The following is a 23,704-nucleotide window of genomic DNA, read 5'->3' as shown; positions in this document are numbered from 1 at the left end:
AAAAAAAAAAAGGCTAAAATACACTTTTGGCATAAGCTTAAAAATGAAGCTTTTACGAAAAAACATTTTTTAATTTAAAAGCTCTATTTATCAAACACAATCCCAAACATACTTTAAGAATACAATTGTAAAAGTGATTGAAACATTGTAGGAATGTAAGTGGAGTTTCCTTGTTTTTTGTTTTTGTTTTTTGTTTTAACTCCTATGTTTCTCATGTTGGTCATTCATAGCCTTGAATGGTGGTCATTCGAGCTGCTTACCTTGCTGTCGGGGCTATTACCAAATCCGGCGCTTGAAACTTCAGTACTGTCCGTGTGGTACATCAAATTTCTCTAAGTTTTCAGATTTAGAACACTTTTAAGTGATTCGTTGGAAACTGTTATTTGAAATTTAGTTCTATCTCCATCTGCACTAAAAAAAAACTTCACAGACTAATGAGATCAATTCATCAAATGGATTGAACTAAATTTCCACTTTTCTGAACAGTTTGGCAACACTCTCAACTCTCTACATGATACCAGATGGACTTGGCGCTGCAGCAAGGTTTGCACCAAAGCACACAATATTGATACAGAGCTGATTATATGCATGCAATTCTACTTAAATTGTGTGAAAAAATGCTCTGTTTCTGGTGGGAATTGTAGCACTAGAGTTTCAAATGAGTTAGGAGCTGGGAACCCACAAGCCGCACGTTTGGCTGTCACTGTAGTTATGCTTATTACAGTCACAGGGGCACTCATAATCAGCTCAGCCCTTTTTGCCAGCCGCCATGTTTTTGGTTACATTTTCAGCAATGAGAAGGAAGTAGTAGAGTATGTCACAAGCTTGGCTCCTCTGGTATGTCTGTCGGTTATTCTGGACAACTTACATGGAGTCCTTTCAGGTTAATGCATTTTTTTTTTCCCAATTGGTCTACAATTTCTTATCAACTTTTGAGGTAAATGGTGATTTTGACGGTCAAAACAAAATTACATTTCAAGGCTTGGATTCTTGGGTAACTGAATCTTCTGTTTCTATAAATCAGGTATTGCTAGGGGATGTGGGTTGCAGGACTTAGGTGCTTATGTCAACCTCGGATCATACTATCTACGTGGACTTCCAGCTGGTGCCATATTGGGTTTTTGGGTACAGTTGAGAGGAAGGGCCTTTGGATTGGAATACTAATTGGTTCTTTTGTGCAAGCAGCTCTGCTCTCTATCATAACAAGTTGTACAGACTGGGGAAAACAGGTCTATATATCCTCCTCTTTTCTTTTTCGTTTTTTTTTTTTTTTTTCATTTTCCAAAAGCTTCAGCTACTATATAGGAAGAACTCCCATTGAAATGGGTTGTATTTGGTGAACATGCCATTGAAATGGGTTGTATTTACTGGGTCATCTTGATGTTGCAGGCAAGTAAAGCAAGGGAGAGGATATTTGAGGGAAGATCTTCAGTAGAAAATGGATTAAAGTGACTGAATTTTGATGAGCTAAATTAAATCATCTTATTCCACTGCTGTGAGCGGAAAAATATTGCTCAAACTAACGAAAACTAGGAGATTTTTGCCTACACTTCTGCTATATGCATTCAACGTTCTACATAGATCTTCTATCATCAATCACATGAGGACTCATTTATTAAGCATTTGCTTCACAAATTGGCAACATATTTGACTTCATTGACCATCTTAAGCATGAAATATTTGAGTTTAAATTTTTCTTGAACATGCGAGGCACATAACTAAAACACCAGACTGATTTGGTTTGGCCAAGCTACAGAGCAATGAACTCAAGATAAATATAGAAATAGATTAGTTGATGAGCTCATAGGAAGAAGAATATAGAAATAAGAACCTTGCCCTTGCCCAGTGCAGGTTTAATGCAGAGTTCCTTTACATGTTTTTGGCAAGGAACATTTTGCCCATATGGCTATGCAAATTCCTAGCTACTTTTATTTAGAATCTAAACATTATTTTTGTATGTTATTGCTAGGGTTGTACAAGCGGTTACGGTTAGCGGTTATTAGCTCTAACTACAACTGTCTTAGGCAATTATTGAATTTTATTAAGCGGCGATTAGCAGTTATTTTTATAACCGATATTTAGCGATTATTCAAACCAATAACCGGTGGTTTTATAACCGATTTTTATATATGACTTTTTGAAGGTGTTTTGGGCCTTCTTTATGCCTATTTTTTGGGCTTATTTTAAATAGTTTTGGATTAAAGTGTTCTCAAAAAGCAAAAAGAACTTCTTGTGTTTTGGACCAGGAAATGTTTCAGAATAGGCTTGGCCCAAAACGGTGATCACATAATGTGAACAAGATAAACCCAACATAATGTTCACACATATACACGGCCGAATCCACTAATCCAAATACAAATGAAAAGAGGCCTAGCACAAACAAACCGTAAAAAACATTACATAAAAGCCAAATCCAAACAAACACCAACATTAGGAAATCCACATACAAATCTCAAATCCAAACAAACACCAACATTAGAAAATCTAAGAAGCTCAACAAAAATATATATAAAAGGGACAAATATGGGGGAAAAGCTAGGAAGCTCATCCATACAAGCAATGTTTCCCCTTATAACTCTAATAGTAAGAAAATTTGGCTCACCAACGTTCCCTTTTCTCTATCCTCTCCCTTGCCTTGGTAGCCTGCAATATCAAGAAACCCAATAGAAACAACCCCCTTAAAAGGCAGACCATCACTAAAACTCACACAAAATCTTAGAGCATTTAACCATCTTAAGATGTTGTGGTTGTGATTGACTATTACAATGATTGTTAAATAATCCCAACTTTTCTTCCCTTTTCCTCCAAACAAACGTGCCACTTGTGGGTTCCCTGCTCCTAATTCATTTGAAACTATAGTACTAAACCAAAAAGGAGAAAAAAGAAATCTTGGAGATATGCAATTTTAAGTAAAATAGACACCACTAATATGCATATATAAATTTATTTTTCTATATATGTTTGATTGATCCTTGCTGCTACACGAAGTCCATATGGTATCGAAGTTTAGCACTTTTAAATTTATTTTTTAAAATAAAACGGCTAGGGAGATTGATGCCGTTTGTAGTATTTTAGTGAGCCTATAATATAGTATGTTGAAACACCATACAACTCAAAAGCTTAAACATATGGGTTTAGGTCCAACAATGCTATATTAACCACTCACACTTCTTGTATATTTTCAATGTGAGACTATCATTTTTATACTCACACATATATACTCAACAATCTCCTTCTTATGTGTGAGTCCAGCACCATATTGCTATACTGCCTCTCAAACGAAAGCCATTTGTCAATCTTATAGGCCCTCTCCAATATCTCTTGTGGGCTATGTGGGTTTTCCCTCGCGCCACGCTCCTTTGTCCCTACTTCATGGACTCTTGTTGTGCCTTGTGCCATGAACCTTTTTGCTCATTTTCCATGGACTCTGTTCATGCATACAACTTGCACATTTGTTCATCCAAAAGTGAATTGTAGGATAAAAATATGGTAATTGCATCAGCTTTGACAATATTATGCTCTCTTTTTCTTTTCTTTTTTGGTGGAGGAACTTCTATGGGAGATGAAAGAGACTTCTTTACCATTTTTAACAGTTTTTTTTTGTGTTATTTTTGTGTCTTTCAAAAAATGAGATGACTTTTAAAATCACAATTTGATCAAAATCTAATAATGATCAATTGCAAGTCCAATGGTGGTTTTAAAAGTCACATCAATTTTAGAGTGATATAAGACTCACACAAGAGAAACTTTTAGTATTATTCATCCATAATATGTTGTTATAGGGCCTCAAGGGAATTTACTCGTCCAAACCGAATCAATCAACTTCAAAAATCGAACTGACCCGATTCGACAACCATTTGTGATACATTAAAACAAGGAAATAGAACAAAACAAGTAATGGACTATGGTTAAACTTCAAAAGTCAAATCTACCTAAGATGGTAATCCACTAATTAACACCCAACAGCCTTCGCACCTAGTATATTCCCAAAAAAATCATATATATTTCCTAAAAAAATAATTTCATTATTTCTCTTAACTCTTAATGTTTCAAGTGACAATATCCGCTTTACATTTGAATTCACGATCTTCTCAGGATTGAAAGTTAATGTTATAAGCAGTCCACTATTGTTATGATAGAACAACGACTCACATGGTCCGTTCATTATATTATATTCGTACCAATTAAGATAGATCATTATAATTGATATGTTATAGTTTTATTAAATGGAATGACAATGAACAATAGTTAAGCTACAAGATTTAAGGTTTTAATCTTATTAACATACCTAAAATCATATTCATTATAACTTGAGGACTTACATGTATATGATAAATAAAAATCAATTAGTGCACACATATAAACAGTAATATGTCGTTTTTATTATTATTATTTGAAATAATCCAATAAATTATTTAATAAACTAAAATGTCATATAAAATAAACTGGCTTTTAAGGCATAAATCCTAATAAACTAAGCTTGAGTTTATCATCGAGCTAGATAATCTATTCAAGCTCAGTTCATTTGTTTTTTAAACGAACTTGACCTTGTTCACAAGTTGCTCAATTAATCTTTCTTTGTTTTTTTCTCGTAAATTAATACTAATCATATTTAATTAATTATTGTTAAGATTTTTATCATTTGAGTTAATTAAATAAATTGCCTCTTGAATATTAAACAATATAATATTGAGTCTATATGTATATATATCACACATACATCTGTATCAAAATTTACAATTACGATAATTGAAGCTATGACTATTATATTAGGAAGAGAACTCATCTTATCTTTTTAAAATATTTAAGATGTTTACGCTAAAAAGTTAAGAAAAAAAAAATAGTTTGAATATTGATTTGAATACTGGTTTAAATGATACCAGTGTTGTTTCATTGAGATGAATATAAATAGACTTTACAGGAGATAAGCTATACATTTGAATGAGATAAGCTATATTTGAATTACAAGGAATAACTAATCTAAGAGGTAATATTTACAAGATAATGTGATCAGACTTCTTTATCTTCTACAATGCTAACACTGCAAGGATTCTTAACTGATGATGTGGCTATACTATTAACATGCCCCCTCAAGTTGATGGGGAGAGAGAAAACCATTAACTTGTCACGAAGTAAAAGAAACAGGGCCCTGGTCAAGCTTTTTGTGAAGATGTCAGAAGGCTGTTGATGTGTGGAAATGTAGCGCGCCAAGATATCTTTGTTAAAAACCTTTTCTCGAATAAAATGGTAGTCCACCTCTATGTGTTTCGTACATGCATGATATACGGGGTTAGAGGATAAAGAAAGAGCTCCTAGATTATCAACCCACAAACATGGTAAAAGTGGAATTGGAATTTGTAATTCCTTGAATAACATACGAAGCCAATACATTTCTGAAGCAGTGAGAGCCATTGACCTGTATTCAGCCTCGGTGCTAGATTTGGCCACTATAGGCTGTTTCTTAGCTGCCCAAGAGATGAGCCACGGTCCAAGATAAATTCCATAGCCTGTGGTACGTAGATCGTCTATCATCAGGACTACCAGCCCAATCTGAATCACAATAACCATTGATTTGCAAGGAACTTTGAGTATAGTGTAATCCAAAATCAAGAGTACCTTTAAGGTAACGTAGAACACACTTGGCTGCTATAAGGTGAACACTTGTTGGAGAATGGAGGAATTGGCATAATTGGTTGACATTGTAAGAGATATCAGGCCGTGTGAGTGTGCAATACTGCAAGGCACCCACTATATGACGAAATTCAGTTGGATCAGACATGGGATCCCCAATGAACCGTGAGAGTTTTCCACTTGAGGCACACGGTGTTGAAGCTAGTTTTACCCCATCCATCTTGGTCTTTCGAAGTAAATCAACCATGTATTTAGTTTGTGTTAAGAACAACTCATGACTGGTCTATGTAGCTTGAATCCCTAGAAAGTAAGATAAGGCTCCCAAATCTTTGACTGCAAATTCACCCTTGAGTTTAGAGATTAGATGTGTAATTGTAGAAGAGGAATTGCATATCATCTACATACACAAGAACAAATACATGAACTGAATTATGATGCAAAGTAAAGAGAGATGTGTCAACAGCTGATCCTACAAACCCAAAATCCACTAATGCTTGAGAAAGTCGCAGAAACCAAGCCCATGGAGCTTGTTTCAAGCCGTAAAGAGACTTGTGAAGCTTGCAGACGTGATCAGGAAAAGTAGAGTCTTCAAAACCCTGAGGTTGTTCCATAAATACCTCATCCTCAAGAAAACCATGTAAAAAGGCATTAGATATGTCCAACTGATGAATAAACCAATTGAAATGTACAGCCAATGCTAAAACCAAGCGTATGGTGGCTGGTTTAATAACAGGGTTAAAAGTTTCATTAAAATCAATCCCTTCTACTTGATCAAATCCCTTGGCAACTAACCTAGCCTTATACCGATCAATGGTACCATCCGATTTTTGTTTGACTTTGAACACCCATTTGTTGCGAACCACCTTTTTATGTGAAGGTTTAGGACACAATGACCACGTCTTATTATTCAGTATGGCATTGAATTCGGCCTACATAACATCCAACCAGCAAGGGTGTATCACAGCCTGCTTATAAGTTGTGGGTTCAATGGCTGGAACAATTGATGATAGGGCATGTAGAGGATATTTCGTTGAGGAGTAGAGGTGGTAGTTGGGAAAAACCTTGGGAGTCAGGGAGTTGGTTTGAGAACGAGTGCCCATTCGTGGTTGAGGATGTGGTAGTGTTTCGGTTATGGCAAGAGAGTCATTGCAAACGTTAGGATGAAAATCTTGAGAGTTGGAGGCCGAAACATGTGGGACGTTTGCTGAAGAGTTGGGGGCCGAAACATGTGGGACGTTTGCTGGAGGGTGGGTGACCGAAGCAGGTGATGAGCAAGGGGCCGTAACATTTGGGACGTTGGCTGGAGAGTTGGAGGCCGTAACATGTAGGACATTTGCTGGAGAGTTGGAGGCCGAAACATGTGGGACGTTTGCTGGAGAGTTGGAGGCCGAAACATGTGGGACGTTTGCTAGAGGGTGGGTGACCGAAGCAGGTGATGAGCATGGGGCCGTAACATTTGGGACGTTGGCTGGAGGGAGGGTGACCGAAGTAGGTGATGAGTCATGATTGGTGGCCGAAATAGGAGATAAGGATGAATCTGTTGAGGTGTCATTAGAGATGGATTCAGTTTGAACAATATCTAATAAAGGTAAAGAGTTATTAAAATTTAAAAGAGAAAGAGATGTACCTGAGTAATTTGCAATGCCCAGAGAAATGTCCGTTGCAGGTTGAGTGGAAACAAGTCTTTTGCTATCTAGAAATTGGCCTTCATCAAATACCACGTGTCTGGAGATATAGACACGATTTTCTTCAGGATCTAGACATCGGTACCCTTTTTGACCACTACTATAGCCAATAAAAATGCATCTTTTACTCCTATAGTATGAGAAAAATATGGCCGAAGTAAAGGGTAGCAGTAATAACCAAAAATTTTAAGAAGAGAATAATAAGGATGTTTCTTGAAAAGCTTGAAGTAAGGAGAGAAGTGATCTAAAACAGGGGTAGGCATTCGATTGATCAAATATACCGCAGTTAAGAAAGCATCAACCCAATATGATTTAGGGAGGTTAGATTGTGCTAGAAGAGATAAACCTGTTTAAGTAATATGTCTGTGTTTTTGTTCAGAGATGCCATTTTGTTTAGAGGTATATGGACACGTCAATCAATGTAAGATTCCATGCGTGTTGGTAAAAGATTTAAAAGCACTTGAAACATATTCTCCACCATTATTAATTTGGATTTGCTTTATTTTGTAGGAAAATAGATTCTCAACTAAGCTTTTAAATTTAACAGAGCATGAAAGAACTTCAAATTTTTTACGTAAAGGAAACATCCAAGAGAAACGAGAATGATCATCGATAAAAATAACATAGAATTTACAGCCACCAAGTGATATAATGGGGGAAGGCCAAACATCTGAGTGAATTAATTTAAGAGGATGTGTGGAGATTCTTTGTGAATCAAAGAAAGGTAATTTTTTGCTCTTGGCAACATGACAAGGATGACACAATTGCTTGGATTTAATTGAGCCCGAAATAGGCAACAAAGATTGTTGAAGAAGTTTGTTGACAACTAAATCTCTTGGGTGTCCAAGTCGAGAGTGCCAAACATTAAAAGGTGCTGCGACTCCTAGGAAAGCAGAAAAACGAGACAGAAACGCTGCTGAGGAGAGGAATGCAGCTTTGGACGTGACTTTATTGGAACATAATTGCTTGAGATAGATAGGGTAAAGACTTGCTTCACTTGGCCCCTACAGGAGAATTTCCCTGGTCTGCATATCCTTGATGAGAAAATTGAATGCCGTGAGGATAAAATAACAATTATTATCTCTACAAAATTTTTGTATGAACAATAGATTAGAAGAGGCATTTGGGCAGTGAAGCATATTGTTTAGTTGAAAGTTATTGTGTGAAGTGGAGAAGAGAGAAAAACCAGTGTTTGCTATCTGCAGACCTCCTCCATTGCCTACTGTCACTTTATCAATTCCATGGTATGGTTGCTGTCCTGACAGATTTTCAAGATCTGAAGTCACATAATGATTAGCACCACTGTCAAGATACCACGGTTGTTCAGTTTCAGGAGTGCCATGCGTATGAGCAGCCATGGCTTCCAACTGGGAAGGAGGATGACGTCCTTGATAAGAGAAGTCCATCCTATGGTAGCAGTCTAACGCTTGATGGCTTATCTTCCCACAAATTTGACAGGGAACACAATTAGTAGGGAAAAAAGGGGTAGTAGACAGTGCTTTACCATTTGGGACAGTTGCACCAGAAACGTGTGATCCTTATGGAAAGGAAACATGCTGCTGAGAAGCTCCTGATAACGACTGGTAGTGCTGCGAAGGGGGGACCATCTGCTGCTTTACTTTTGGGAGGCTCAAAATAGGATGTAAACAAAGATTTGATAAGCCAAAACTGTCGCCTTAATAAAATACTATTTCAGAACACTCAGTGAACTACATGGACAGACGGTCAACCTAAAAACTAAATTATACTACTTGCAAAACCCTTGGATCCTTTTTGGTTCTATTGACTACTATTTGTTTTCATTTCCATCTCTATATTATCTTTTTCGTTTAGGTTTTGTCGTTGGGGAGTCCACCTTTTTTTCTTCCTTTTTTGTTTTTTTTTTTTGTTTTTTTTGTTTTTTTTCAGTAAATCATGAATCCAATTTGCTTTACACGTATGCTTAAAATATAAATGTCTTGTGTGATTTTCTACCCTGCGTTTTGTACTTGTATATACAACTGCATTCGTTTTTTTTTTTTTAAAAAAAAAAAATTCAAATATTCCCCATTGCCCCTACTTTTAATTAACCCTACATACAAATACAAACATTCATATGTAAAGTACCTCATGTAGAAACAGTCACATGTAAGTTTATACAACCATCTAGCAGCCGGGGATCGAGTATAATAAGTTGTCTGTATTACATGCTAGAGGAAATTTGAATTTTATTGTGAGACAACTCATTGTAACTCATGGAATCCACGCTTTAGCAAGTGGGTTTTCTTGTCCCCTTCATTTCCTTATTTAGTTTCCTTCAACCTTACCAAAGAAAAAGAAAATATCTATATATTTATATAGAGAGAGAGAGCCCACCGAGGAATTAACGCATGTTATTTTTATAGGTTAGGTTAAAAAAAATTTCTCCAACCTAGTTTAGAAGAAAACTTTGTTCGTTTGTTATATTGTATCTTGAAGGGGTTTGCTGCCTGCGTGCTTTTGTTAGGAGTCTTGTATACATAAATGCCCTTCTGTTTGGTTGGTTTGCAGTCAATGAATATCCACCCCAGTGACCCACGCGGCCACGCATATGTGTTCTCTATAGTCTACACACAAACAACCAAAAGAGCAGGTGAATGTTAACATCCTATCATTTTTTGTTTGTTTGTGTTTTTTTTTTTTTTAAGAAGAAGATGGGAAATACATAAAAAAAATAAGAAAATAAAATACGAAGATGGAGACGTCAACAATCTCTGATTTCACAGAGTTGTCAAGATTAGAACTTCCATTACTTCAAATTATTTTATTTTTTAAATAAATTAAATCGAATATGTGAACTATAAATGAACCAAAAGTCAATAAATTTAGTTCAAATTTCATTTAGGTTTCATTTGTTTTAACGTAAAATCTTTTCTAAAAAACTCAAAAAATGTCTTTTCTATCTTTCAAAGTTTAATACAACTGAAAATCTTTGTCAAATCGAAAACATTTTCGGTAAACTAAAAAAGACTTTCTTTAAGCTACGCAAAATGTTTTTTTTTTTTTTTTTTTTTAATTTAAAAAAAACCATTTTTTGAGTTTAAGTTTTCCTTCTTGCATGCACTCTTTCACACTTCATGTTTTAAATGCTGCCAAAATTTGCCGTTTGCCGTCAATCGTCATCATCCATCGTTGTCGCCCTTTCTGTACAAGCTAAACTTCAAAGAGCTAAAATCATTTTCATTCAACCAAAAAAAAAAAAAAAAAAAATACGAATTTTAATATTGAAGGACCTTAGCCTTTCAACCTTCCCCATAGGAACACCGACAACCTTAGCTTCCACTTTCACTGGATTCCTTTGCTTCAACGATGCATGTTTCCTGTCATCATTGTCAACCATATGCCTCGAGCGCTGGTCCTCATTGTACCCAAAACCAGTACAAATCTGCTAGCTTTGTCCTCACCTTTGCTAGGAGTAGGACCATTTCGGCTTAATTAGTTCTAGTTGAATGGCCAAGTGCGTTTCTATATTTCCTTTTACCATATATATCACTTGTAAAAAGGAAAAAAAAAAAAAAAATTGTGAAATTGGTTTTTGTTGTTGGACGTTGTAATCATTGGCCTCCCAACCACCGTACCCGACACAAACACAATTCTAAACCCAAGTTGTGGGTGGGAGACACAATTCTAAACTCAATGCATCTAAACACTCGTCCTAGGAACACAATTCTAGTCCAAAAGCTTAAGCTAATAGGCTAAGGTCTACTTAGGCATATTAAGTATTTTTTTCTTTTATATTTTTTCATTGTGAGACACAACACTTACAAGTGCACTCACAACAGAGAGCATGATATTAAAGTTAAACGTTTCATTGTAGTACGCGAAGTATGAACCCTAAGGCAACTAGACTAGACGTTATTGGACTGGAGCCACTTCATTGCACTTGTACCCGCCAAAGGTTCCGATATCTTCTTTTTTTGGCAGATCACTAAGGGAACATGGAAGTGGTTCGGCCAATTTTAACAATTTTCGTTTGTAAGAAAGCTGCCAAATGAAATCACGTGAAGGCTCTATAGTATTACCTTAATTAATTAACGCTAATTGTACAGCCTCCAAAAAAAAGTGAGATGTAGACAAATAATTGTGCGGTTGTGTATAGACTTTTCTGTCACATATTAGTTTATCTTATCGCTAGTAATTATATTATAAAGTTTTTTTTTTTGGACTGTCTGGGTGATGAAAGAGACTTTTTTTAACAGTAAACTTGCTCCTCAAGTACTATGGAATGGGTCATATACATGATAATATGTTGTTGTAGGGCCTCAATGGAATTTACTCAACTTCAGAAAAAAAAAAAAAAAATCAACTTCAACAAGGAAATAAGATCGAACAAAACAAATAATGGACTATATATCATGACTAGTAATAGTAACGAACGGGTATTACTATAATTATAAATGGGTATTAACTATATTAAGATATTGTAAGAATTGGATCTTACTATTCTTATTCTTAAAAGAATAAGAATAAAATGGTTCTTATTCTGAATGTAATCTTGAAGGAAGAAAAAAATGGTTCAAGCTCGCTAATATTGATGCCAATATATATATATATATATATATATATTTTAAGTGCCCTTATAAGGCAAAATTTATTGGGTTATTTCTTACTTGATTCCTATAGATTATATCCATGCAAGTTAATTAAGGGCCTAAGTTGATTGAAATCTTCTTACCTCATGATTCCAATCAGTGCATATGTTTACTATAACAAGTGCCATAACTTGAACAGAAAGTCCACATATGATTCCCATCCAAAGCACCTGCTTAACACCATTTTCTCAGATTGAATAGCAATAGCAATATGAGAGAGAGATCTATAGAGAGAGAGAGAGAGAAACCCACTGTGCCACCAAAATGAAAGATGAAAGCAAAGAGCAAAGCAGAAGGTATTCCCACAACATAGTAAGCGCCAAGATTTATAAATGCACATAGATTTTGCCACCCATGGCCACATCCTCTAGCAGCCCCTAGACATATAGCCAAACAGAGATTACAATAAAGCACTTGAATCAATCAAGTAAGAAAAATTAAATTAAGAATCCTAAATACTTGTGACAGATCGAAGTTAATACCTGAAAGTGCACATTGGAATCCATCCAATAAGTCTGATAGTGCAAGCAGTGGCATCATTTGAGCAACATATCTGACCACTTCTAGCTTCTTCATTGCTATAAAGCTTTCCCCAAACATTGCGCACCATAATTGTAGTAATCCCTACAGCTGCACCCTCTGAGATGGCCACTGTGATCATGACAGAGAGAGCCAAGCGTGCACCATTTGGGCACCTCGCGCCCAATTCATTTGACACTCTTGTACTATAAGAAGAATCATTTAGTTTCGAGGAGTTTCAGAATTGGCAATGGTGCAAGTGTGAATGCAAATGAGTAATGTTATTTAGTAGACTGTCATACGACTGTTACAAAGTTAGAATGACGTGGCAGGATTTTCACTTTAAGATTTCTGAAACAAATCGAGTCACTAACCTTATAGCACCACCGAGTCCAACAGAAATCATATAAACCATCCAACATGTGTTAAGGCTGCAGAATTCATGAACAATAATATCTACTTTGCCATAAAAGATGACAAAAAGTTTTTAAGGTAAATCTAGGATATATGCCTCCCTATTCATAGACTTTTCAAAAACATTATGAATATGACAAGGGATACCTTATTTTGTATGAAAAAAAAAAAAAAAAAATTGTTTTGTAGCTAGTGACTTTTGTTATTTAAATAGTAATAAAAATGATTGATGTGATGTAAAAAATAAAAATATTAAAAGTTTAAATGTGTAAAGTATGAATAATAACTGACCATAATCGTTGCCAAATACAGAAATTTGATATCTCTTATGCACAGAATTTGAATTTGAATCAAACTGTTTTTATGTTCTTTTAACTCTTGAGTCACTTTCTTTTTCGTTTTTTTTTTTAATAGTGGATAATTTATTATCTTACACAATGTCACACTCAACATGGAGAGATTTCTTTGGATCATCAATGTTGCAAGTGAATTTTACATTATTAGGAAGAAAAAGACATTTTTTTATTTTTTTTAAAAAATACCAAATAAAAGAAGGACCAAAAAAGATATTATTGCTTCACATATATATATATTTTTTTTCATTTCTTTAAAATTAAAAAATAAGATAAAAGTTGGCCCAAAATTAAGCAAAATAGTTAAGCAAAATAGCAAAATAGTCTTTCCAAAACTTTCTCAAATCTCAAGCTTCTTTTGTACCAATGCATTTTGACCTCATCATTTATCACTATGCACTTGCTGGTCACGTTGAATATTACTCCGCAATATCAAGTGGTTGGACGGCTACCCACCAATGGACGCTGCCTGGCTACAAGTCTTTTTTCATGTATTTAATTAGTTTGACCCGTCTGCCAAGAAAGCAGCATATGGTCGTCTACATCATATCGTCTTTATCCGCCGATGCATGTTTTTGGCATGTCTATGAGACTACGATGTCGTCTTATTTTGCCGTTGCTTGTGGAATTTTTTTTTTTTTTTTTTGTTTCTTTGATTTTTAATTCTTTTGGTCCCAACCTTTGGGTTGAGGATAAATTTGTCTCCGATCGAAGATAAGTAGATCGATGTGAGGGTTTATCTTTCACGGCTGGATTTTAAGGTTTTTTTATTATTTTATTATTTTTTGTTTTTTGTATTTGGGCTATCCATGTCCAAATAGGCAAATATTCTAGTATGAACGAAGCAGATATATTCTTTAAATGCAATTATACATGGGTTAGCAAAAGTTTAAAATCTTTTTTTTTTTTTTATTTTGTAATCTCATAGCATTTTGCTATGATTTTTCAACTCTTGATATTTCATTAATGAAAGTTACAGATTTTCATTGTTTTTTTTTTTTTTTTTTTTTTTTGTCTAAAGAAAGAAAGAAAGCAGCGTATGTTAGATTTGATGCATCATGCATGACCGAAGTGATGCATCATGCATGACCACATACACAAATCTAAAGAGCTAGCTAGCCTCGAGAAGCCGTTTAGATACGCCATTTTATATCCCTGAAAGGGTAATACTAATATGATTTGATGGTTACAAGTCGGAACTATCAGATCAAATGATTTTGGACTGTTAGATTAGATGTGTCCAAAACCAATATATGTCCATTTGGTCTGATTTCATTGGATTAGTTGTTATGCATTTGTGGTATGTGGCCTTAACCATTTTTTGCCCTGGACCACCCATTACCTTTTTTACCAAATAATATCTGTGTCTGTAGTACTATAAATTTGTCACGGAGGAATTGAAGGGGCAGACAAAATGGGCAGCAATATTCCAGAGCTCACGGTGGGCTCAAGCGGGAAGACGCTCCCACTTGTGGGCTTCGGCACAGCGGAGTTCCCTCTTGGCGCCTCCCCTGAAGTCATGAAAGAATCTATTCTTCATGCAATGAGACTGGGATACCGACACTTTGATTCGGCTGCTGTTTACCAGTCGGAGCAGATTTTAGGAGAAGCCATAGATGATGCTTTGCGCCTTGGGCTCATCAGATCCAGGGACGAACTCTTTATCACTTCCAAGCTTTGGTGCAACAACGCACACCGCCATCTTGTCCTCCCTGCGCTACGCCAAACACTCAAGTAATACAACCAAAACCTCTTTTTTATTTTATTTTATTTTATTTTTTTCAAGATTCAACCTGATCCGAGATCACACACAAAATTTCACCAAGAAAATGATTTCACCTTTAAACATTTTCCAATGTTTGGTTTGAATGGATAATCAATGACAACGGTGATGGCCGGTAGCAGCTAATCGATTGTTAAACTACTACTTATATCCCATAAGCTTAAGCTAATAGGAAGAGGTAAATTTAATCATTTAATCATTATTTTAACATCGACAACTGTTGGGATTATCCAACATATCGATTGTGGAAGGGCTGATGGTCAGTTTTTAAATGTGAAGAAAAACCTTACCTCTTAAGCTAGCTTTTTGGGTTGAGAGAGGCCAAGACCACTCAACACTGATATCAAAGCCTAGGTTTAAACCAACAAGTTTCGGCCAACAGTCTACGGGAGAAATGATTTGTCGCTACTCTGACCCAGCGACAAATTGATGTGTAAGGAGGAGATTGTTGAAGTTATCCTACATCGGTTATGTAAGGAGTGTTGGTCAGTTTATAAATGTGAGGGAAACCTTACCTCTTAAGCTAATCTTTGAGGTTGAGAGAGGTCCAAGACCACCAAACAACAACTTCTCGTGACCACCTCTGATGGATTCCAACAACCAGCGGCGGCTGATAATTATCAGTGAAGATTGTATGCATGCTAAAAAAAAAAAAAAATTTACAAAAATTAAAATAGGTTTATGTACGTTTTGTTCGACTACAATTTTCAGTCATATTAAACAAAAATAGGGCAAACGTTTTTTAAAAATATTTTACTTGGAAACAAAGGGATGCTAATAAGAATGTTGTTGTGTGTTATATATACATGTGATTTGTGCAGCAATCTGAAGTCGGAGTACGTTGATCTTTATCTGATTCACTGGCCAATAAGCATGAAGCCAGGGGAATTTGAGCTGCCGATTAAGAAGAAGGATCTTCTTCCCTTGGATTACAAGTCTGTGTGGGAAGCTATGGAGGAGTGTCAAAATCTTGGCCTGGCCAAATTAATTGGTGTAAGCAATTTCTCTTGCGAAAAGCTCGAAACCTTACTTGCCACAGCAAAGATCCCTCCAGCCGTCAATCAAGTAATTAATTAGTTTTTTATTATTATTATTTTTTTAATTTTATATATCTTCATAAATGGTTTGAGATTATATATATATATGTGGTGCTTTGATTTGGAAGGTGGAGATGAACCCACTTTGGCAACAGAAGAAGCTGAGAGAGTTTTGTGAGAAGAAGGGTATACATATCACTGCTTACTCTCCCTTGGGAGCCAAAGGAACACCATGGGGAAGCAACTGGGTAATGGACTCTCAGGTGCTCAAAGATATTGCTATTGCTAAAGGAAAAACTTCTGCCCAGGTTATACATTATCTCTTTATTATTATTTTTAAAAAAATATATATATATACTTAGCCTCCTCACAACAAAAAAACCTTAGAATTAAGGACATTTTAAAGCCAAAAAGCGTCCATATTTAATTAGGGATGCTCAAATTAATAATGACAATTTGCAAGTGTTCTTGAGTATAGTGACTAGAATTAAAATTAGGAACGTTTAAAGAGTGTTCCTACAAGAAAATTTTTTCATTGGCGTGTCCCCTTTTAGAAGGGAACATTTGAACAGTAACACTTCCTCTTCTAGAAGGGGGCGTGTTACTATTCACACCTGTCCCATCAAATGTCACCACGCATGTTTGAGGCGTGGTTCGGCAACATCTTTTTTTTTTTTTTTTTTTTAATTAGAGACAATTTAAGTACTTCGAGTAAATATATTCACGCGTGGTATTACGATAATTGTGTTTCACATGGGTTAAATCGAATCTTATCTTGAGTCAGTTTAATCTTGAAGCTTTCGACTAATATGTTAATATATGTTTTGAGTAGAAATAGCCTAGGCCTTGCATTCCTTCAAGCATGCTTAACAGTTAACATAATCCAAATGTTTCAAAGGCAGAACTTATAATTAAAATAGGCCAAAGATTCATTTTTCCATTTCCCTTTTTTTATGAATAAAATGGATGAAAGTTTAATATTATTATTCTAAGCAAGATGGTGATTTTTTATTTATTTTTTTGAATTGCATGTGATTGTAATGTGAAGATTTGTATAAGATGGGTGTATGAGCAAGGGGTGAGTGTGCTTGTGAAGAGCTTTAACAAGCAAAGGATTGAAGAAAACCTTGACATGTTTGAGTGGAGCCTAAGCCCTAAGGAGTCTGAGAAGATAAGCCAAATTCCTCAACGTAAAGGAAGTCTTGGAAATCTTTTCATCTTTGATGAATCCCCTTTCAAGTCCCATTTTGAGTTATGGGATGAAGAGGTTTAAAATTTTATACCTGTTCTCGTTATTTCATTTGTACCTCTGTTCGTAAAAGTATTTTGATGTAACATAAAAATAAAAATCGATCTAAATATTTATATTTTATAGTATTTGTTAATATTTTTGTTCAGAAAAGAGAAAATAAAAGAACGAATTTTTCCCAAGATGATTAAAATAAATTTGGTGGTTGCCTAAGGCCTCCAGTAAATTAAGGCTCTAATATGATTAAAAAAAGTTAATAAATAGTCTCTAATTAAGGCTCTCAATTAATAATTTACGTTTTTTTTAAAAAAAAAAAAGTAAAAAAATCATATAGTAAAAAGATAATCTCTATATAAGGCCCTCGATTATGGTGATTTTTTTTTTTTTTTTTTTTTTACAATAGTGAGGTCTTAAAAAAATCTCTAGACATGAAAATGAGAAAATATTGACTTTAGACACGTAGTCATTCCATTTCTTTGGATGTGTACAATTCTTAGAATGTCTAGTATTTATTTTACTTTCTAATTTTCACATTCATGAAAGTCTAACGTGCATAACTTTCCCCAAGGTGGCAATGTAAATTTCAATTAAATTGTCAGTAGAACAAGGAAATTAAAGTTGTTTGTCTCCATTTGTGGTACAAATTCTTGAATATAAAAACTTAATTAATAATTTTACATTTCAAAATGCGAGAAGAGAGATTTTTTAAAATAAAAATATAATATTAATATCAAAATAAATTTAATTTAATTAATATATATTTAAATATAAGAAAAAATGCATCACTTAAACTTGTCTTCTTGACTCTTGAGCCTCAAGCTTCTTCTTCTTCTTCTCTCTCCTTTTTTTTAAAAATTTTTTTTTATTTTGGGAATTTGTTTTACACTTTAGGTTGACATGCCATTTTTGTTGATTTACAGAAAGTTAAGGAGGGAGTGAACTATGTTGGAATTTGTATAATTAATCTCAGGAAGGATTTCTCCCATTAGGGTGGAAATCCTGTAGAGAATAAGAGACCTTAATAACACACAATCCTACATACGTAAAATATAGATTGTAGGGATAGTGTTTGTGTTCTCCTGTGACTTTATTTATTGAGTCACAACTTAACTCTTCACCAAGAGTTGTGTCTCTTGACCGATTACCTGAAAGTTGTATTACATTCCTGTATATATTATACAATCTGGTGTGGGTATGACCACACTTACAATAGTGTGATAATTCTATGCACCTTCAAACTAAAGAAACTTTTATCATTAGAAAATAAATAATGATAGTTTTCGACCTTATAATGAGAGCTATCATACATTAAGCTTTTATTTTCTACCAGAAGTGCATATTTTTTTCTTTCCTGGAAAAGAAAATTATATCTATCATCAATTTGTTTTCATGGTTTGTTGGGAAAACCAAATCTATTGTTCCACATTAATAATTTTGATTTTCTGAATACCACGCACAGCTTTCATTGCCTGGAGAAAGAAAGAAAACAAGCTATTTCAAAAATCATACTGAAAAACGCTATGCCGACTCCAAAAGCTTGTTTATTACAATTTATGCGGAATTAATATTATGAAGCAATAAACAATTCAATCACCCAAAATATATAAAGCAATAAAGAGGCAGACACATATATTTTGGTTACGAAGAGGAAACCTTTTAGAAACCGATCTAAAAGTAAAACCTCTCCGGAGCAGCCAAACCCAGGAAATCACTATCAAATGATTATCCAGAGATTACAGACACTAGGAACACTTACAACCCTTTGCAAGACCTTGGCTTTGTAAGATCGACAAGCCTACAACTCGTCTCCTTGCTCACAATCTTCTTCAACGTAATTCTCCTTTACCGGACCCTTCCGATAGACTTCTCAACCGTAGATTTATCAAAGGAATAACTAAAACTCTAAGAGATTTAATTTAACGCTCACCACATATGATTTCTCTTAGCACAGCCTCCAACGAACTCTCTGGGGGTAAAAATTCGTTCTTCTCTCTTCTATAATGATGTATATATACTCCCGACAAAACCCTAGACCTAACCCACTTAAAATCACATTTTTGGGCCTAAAACTTACGGGGTGTCCGGACATGTTAATGGGCGGTCCGGACACGGCTTTGCGGAGCAAAATTTTAGTTTCTGGAATTGCGGTCCGGACCCAGGGAATTTCGGTCCGGACCCGGCCTATCCAGTCTTGATCAACAGCTCCGATCGATGGGCGTTTGTGGTCCGATTGAGCTGAAATTTTGCAGGGACGTTCATAACACATGAATCTACATTATGAACGGTGGAGATTGGATTCTGAGCATTCTATATCAGTGTTTAAGCTCATGAACAGTAACATCTGCATTTTGGAACTGAATTAAGCCAACACAATAACTAATACATACTTTTAATATTTTTTTAAAAAAAATCCCAATATTTGTAGGGAAAATAATTACCACTTATGCCTCAAAAACCAGGACAGATGAACTTTGTAAAGGAAAAACCTTCTCTTGAAGGAGCCTTTATAATTCAAATATGATATTGCAGTATAAGCTTTGCCCCATAAACTTATGAGAAATTTGTTTTACCCTCTAAGCTTGACAGTGCAAGCAGTGGCATCATTTTAGCAACATATCTGACCACTTCTTCTTCGTTGCTATACAACTTTCCCCAAACATTGTGCACCATAATTGTAGTAATCCCTACAGCTGCACCCCCTGAGATGGCAATTGTGATCATGACAGAAAGAGCCAAGCGTGCACCATTTGGGCACCCGGCGCCCAATTCATTTGACACTCTTGTACTATAAGAAGAATCATTTAGTTTCGAGGAGTTTGCATGAATACAAATAAGTAATGCTATTTAGTAGACTGTTATACGACAGTCACACGGTTAGAATGATGTGGCAGGATTTTCAGTGTAAGAGTTTACTAAATAGCATTAATCTTTCTAAAACATATCGAGTCACTAACCTTATAGCACGGCCGAGTCCAACAGAGATCGTATGAACCATCCAACATGTGTTAAGGCTGCAGAATTCATGAACAATGATATCTACTTTGCCATAAAAGATGACGAAAAGTTTTAAAGGTAAATCTAGGATATATGCCTCCCTATTCTTAGACTTTTCAAAAACATTATGAATATGAAAAGGGATACCTTATTGATAACACCGATGTCTCTAGTTTTGGATTTGGGAGAAGACCGGATAAGAGAACAACCATTTCAAAGGACCAATACTCGAAGCTGTCAATCAAAATTAAGCTAAAAGCTTCAAAATTCAAATGTCTTTTGCAGAAACAATCATAGAAAACTCTGTTTTTTTTTTTTTCAGACTGAACATACCATATCATGATTGCTGAAGGAACAGCGAGGTTTATAAAGCTGAGAATATCATGCAAGGCTTCTTTTGAAAAACCAGTCCAAGTTTTCATGCAGGCTGGAGAAACTTTCACATAAATTCCCAACAAAAGCACATTAACCCAATTGGAAATGGTGATTGCCAAGGCAGATCCTTTTATACCAAGCCCGATTCTGAACACAAGAACCCAGCAAACAAGAAGATGCAGCAGAGCTGTGATTCCAGAGGTTATCAGCATAGGAATAACATTGTTTTGGGTTTGCAAAAATCTGTTGAGGCATTGAAGGAGGGCAAAGGCAAAAAGGCTTGGGATCATCCAGCAATTGAAAACTCCAGCTTCAGTAGATATTTCATGGTCTTGGCCTAGAGCTATGAGAATGGTGGTGGTATAATACCAGATTAGTGATAGAGGAAAGCTCAGGGTCAGGAGGGTCAGCATTGCTCGCTGCGTGTGAACTCCAAGCATGTGGTACTGTTTCGCTCCATAGGCTTGCCCGCATAGCGTCTCCAGTGCGCTTCCCATTCCTAGCTATAAACACATTTTTGAAACAGAGGAAATTGAAGCTAATGCAATGGAGATAAAAATGGTGCACCAAAATTCCCCATTAATATGTGTTAAAGAATATAATTTAATCTTGATGTTTCATCACTTTTGTAATTATATCCACAATTTTTAAAAAGTTGCAATGTGGGTCATCATATATATATATATTAAAAGTTTGCAATGTCACTATTTTTGTTAGGATTTCCGTTCAATCCTAATAGAAGATGTCAAAATACCCCTTTTTATGTTTCTTTTTTTGTTTTGTTTTTATTTTTTATTTTTTAATTAAGGGTAGTTTTATATTTTTATTAGTTTTATAAGGCATTGCAAAGTTTTCAAAGAGACATTTCATCCACATACTGTCCAATTTTACCCTAAATCTTAACAGTATGGGTGGCATTGCAAAGTTTTCAAAAATAATGATCCGACATTGCAATTTTTTAGAGATTGAGGGCATGAGTGCGAAAGTGATGAACCATGAGAGAGTAAGTAAAATTTTTTCTTAAATATATATTTTCCTATCAACTTAAATTTGTAGGATAAGTTGTGATTTAATATGATATAAAAACAAATATTTTAAGCTCGAACCTTGTTTTTGTCGTTTACCTACTCATTTCAATTAAATATTTTATGTGTTTGATTTCACTTATTAAGTGATAGTTTGAACCCACACGCGTGAGACAGGGTTTTTAAAATATAATTTAAATAATTAAATGTACCATTTTTTTTTTTTGAACGAAAAAAATACATATACCATTTCCCTTCCCTTTGATGTATTTGCTAAGAAAAAAAAAAAAAACACCTATGTAAGTTCTCCATGAATTACCAGGACAGCGAAACCAGTGACAGAAGCAAAGGAAGAGCCCATGGAAGCACCGGAAAGAGGCAGCTCTCCAAGATGACCGTTGAACATGACTGATATCACTTGTAAGCTGTACTGCAACAAACTAACCGTTATAAGAGGTCCCGCAAGCCGTAGCTGCAGTTTTGCTTCTTCAACAATATTTGCTCTGCAACAATCTTTTCCAGATGTTTCTTCTTCTTGATCATCTTCCAGATCATGGCTTCTTTCTTGGGTCCTAATCAGATGAGATTTAAGACCTGAACTTTCTCCTCCTTCCATAGTCGCTTTCATTAGCAGACGGAGGAAAGGGACGAAGGATCGTTTGTTATTTTACCACCTTATATAATATATATATATATATATATATATATCCTCAATTATTGTAGGCTTAAGCAAAACTCATATAGAAAAATAGAACAAAACAATTCTAAAAATTACATTCTTTTAAGCCTTACCCAATCTACCTTTTTTTTTTTCCTTAAAAAAAAAAAATTATTGTCAAATGGACAGTCCAAATAGACCTCTATTCAAATATTCCCCATTTCTCCTACTTTTAATTAACCTTATATACAAACAGTACCTTATATAAAAACGCTCATATTCATATGTAAGTTTATAACAGTGTAGAAGCGGGTAATGGAGCGCAATAAATTGTCTGTATTACATGCGATTGAGTTTCATTTGTTCGAACAAATTATACTTAGATTACGGACAACTCATTGCAACGAGTAATTTTATAAATCACTCTTATATCCTTTTAAAAATGAGGTGGCTTTTAAATTTTCAATTTGATTAAAACCTAATAATAATAAATCACAAGATCAATGATAATTTTTGAAGTTACATCATTTTTGAAATAATACAAGAAACACATAAGAGTAACCTATAATATTACTCTATTGCAACTTATCGAATCCACCATTTACGAAGTGGCCGGTTTTCTTGTCCCATTCATTTCCTTGTCTTCCCGCAACCTTACCAAATGATATATATATATATATATATATATATCGCCGACAAATTAGAGTGATTTATTGTTGTATAGGACCACCTACGACTGTGATTCTTTACCGGGCCTGCTGGCTGCTGGCTGCTGGCTGCACGCTTTTCTTCGGAGTTGTGTACATGAATGCTTCTCATCCTCGTCTTCTGTGTGGTTGGCTTGTAATGAATGAATAATCAACCAGCACGCTTATTTTGTTCTCTGGAATCTACACACAAACAACCAAAGGGGCAGGTGAATATTGTTTGTTAACATCCCATCATTTTTGGGATTTTTTTTATTTTTTATTTTTTTTATTTTTTTTTATTTAAAAAAAAAAAGTAAAAAAAAGAAGAAGAAGAAGATGGAAAATACATTAAAATAAGAAAATAAAATACGAAGATGGAGACCCCAACAGTCTGCTTGCTTTCACAGAGTTGTCAAGATTAGAGCTTCCATTACTTCAAATTATAATTTTACTTTAAAGAAAATCAAATATGTAAACTATAAGTTAACCATTAGTTCAAATTTCATTTAAGACTTGGTCAAATCGAAAACATTTTTAGTTGACCAAAAAAACTTTCTTTTAAGTTGCGTAATTTTTTTTTCTTCTTCTCCTTCTCGCAAACCATTTTCTAAGTTGGATTTTCTCTTGATCTCATGCACTTTATTTCATAGTTTATTATTTAATGCCACTGAAATGCATCGCC

The 23,704-nt window shown here is 34.9% G+C and overlaps 1 protein-coding gene and 2 pseudogenes across 1 annotated transcript; 2 read left to right on the top strand and 1 right to left on the bottom strand.

Annotated features, from left to right (window-relative positions):
• LOC132164786 (protein DETOXIFICATION 14-like) overlaps positions 1-1,549 on the top strand; it is a 3,995-nt pseudogene extending 2,446 nt beyond the window's left edge.
• Positions 1,550-5,984: 4,435 nt separating this feature from the next.
• On the bottom strand, positions 5,985-22,312 carry LOC132174671 (uncharacterized; annotated as a pseudogene).
• LOC132166550 (non-functional NADPH-dependent codeinone reductase 2-like) lies at positions 14,622-17,305 on the top strand. The gene is made up of 4 exons (XM_059577391.1): positions 14,622-14,946; positions 15,817-16,060; positions 16,161-16,340; positions 17,081-17,305. The coding sequence occupies exons 1-4, from the start codon at positions 14,627-14,629 to the stop codon at positions 17,303-17,305; spliced, it is 969 nt and encodes a 322-aa protein (XP_059433374.1). The 5' UTR covers positions 14,622-14,626.
• Positions 22,313-23,704: the final 1,392 nt, after the last annotated feature.

Source organism: Corylus avellana, chromosome ca1 (genome assembly GCF_901000735.1).
Source record: "Corylus avellana chromosome ca1, CavTom2PMs-1.0".
NCBI classification, from domain to species: Eukaryota; Viridiplantae; Streptophyta; class Magnoliopsida; order Fagales; family Betulaceae; genus Corylus; species Corylus avellana.
This window is presented reverse-complemented; position numbering and strand designations above follow the sequence as displayed.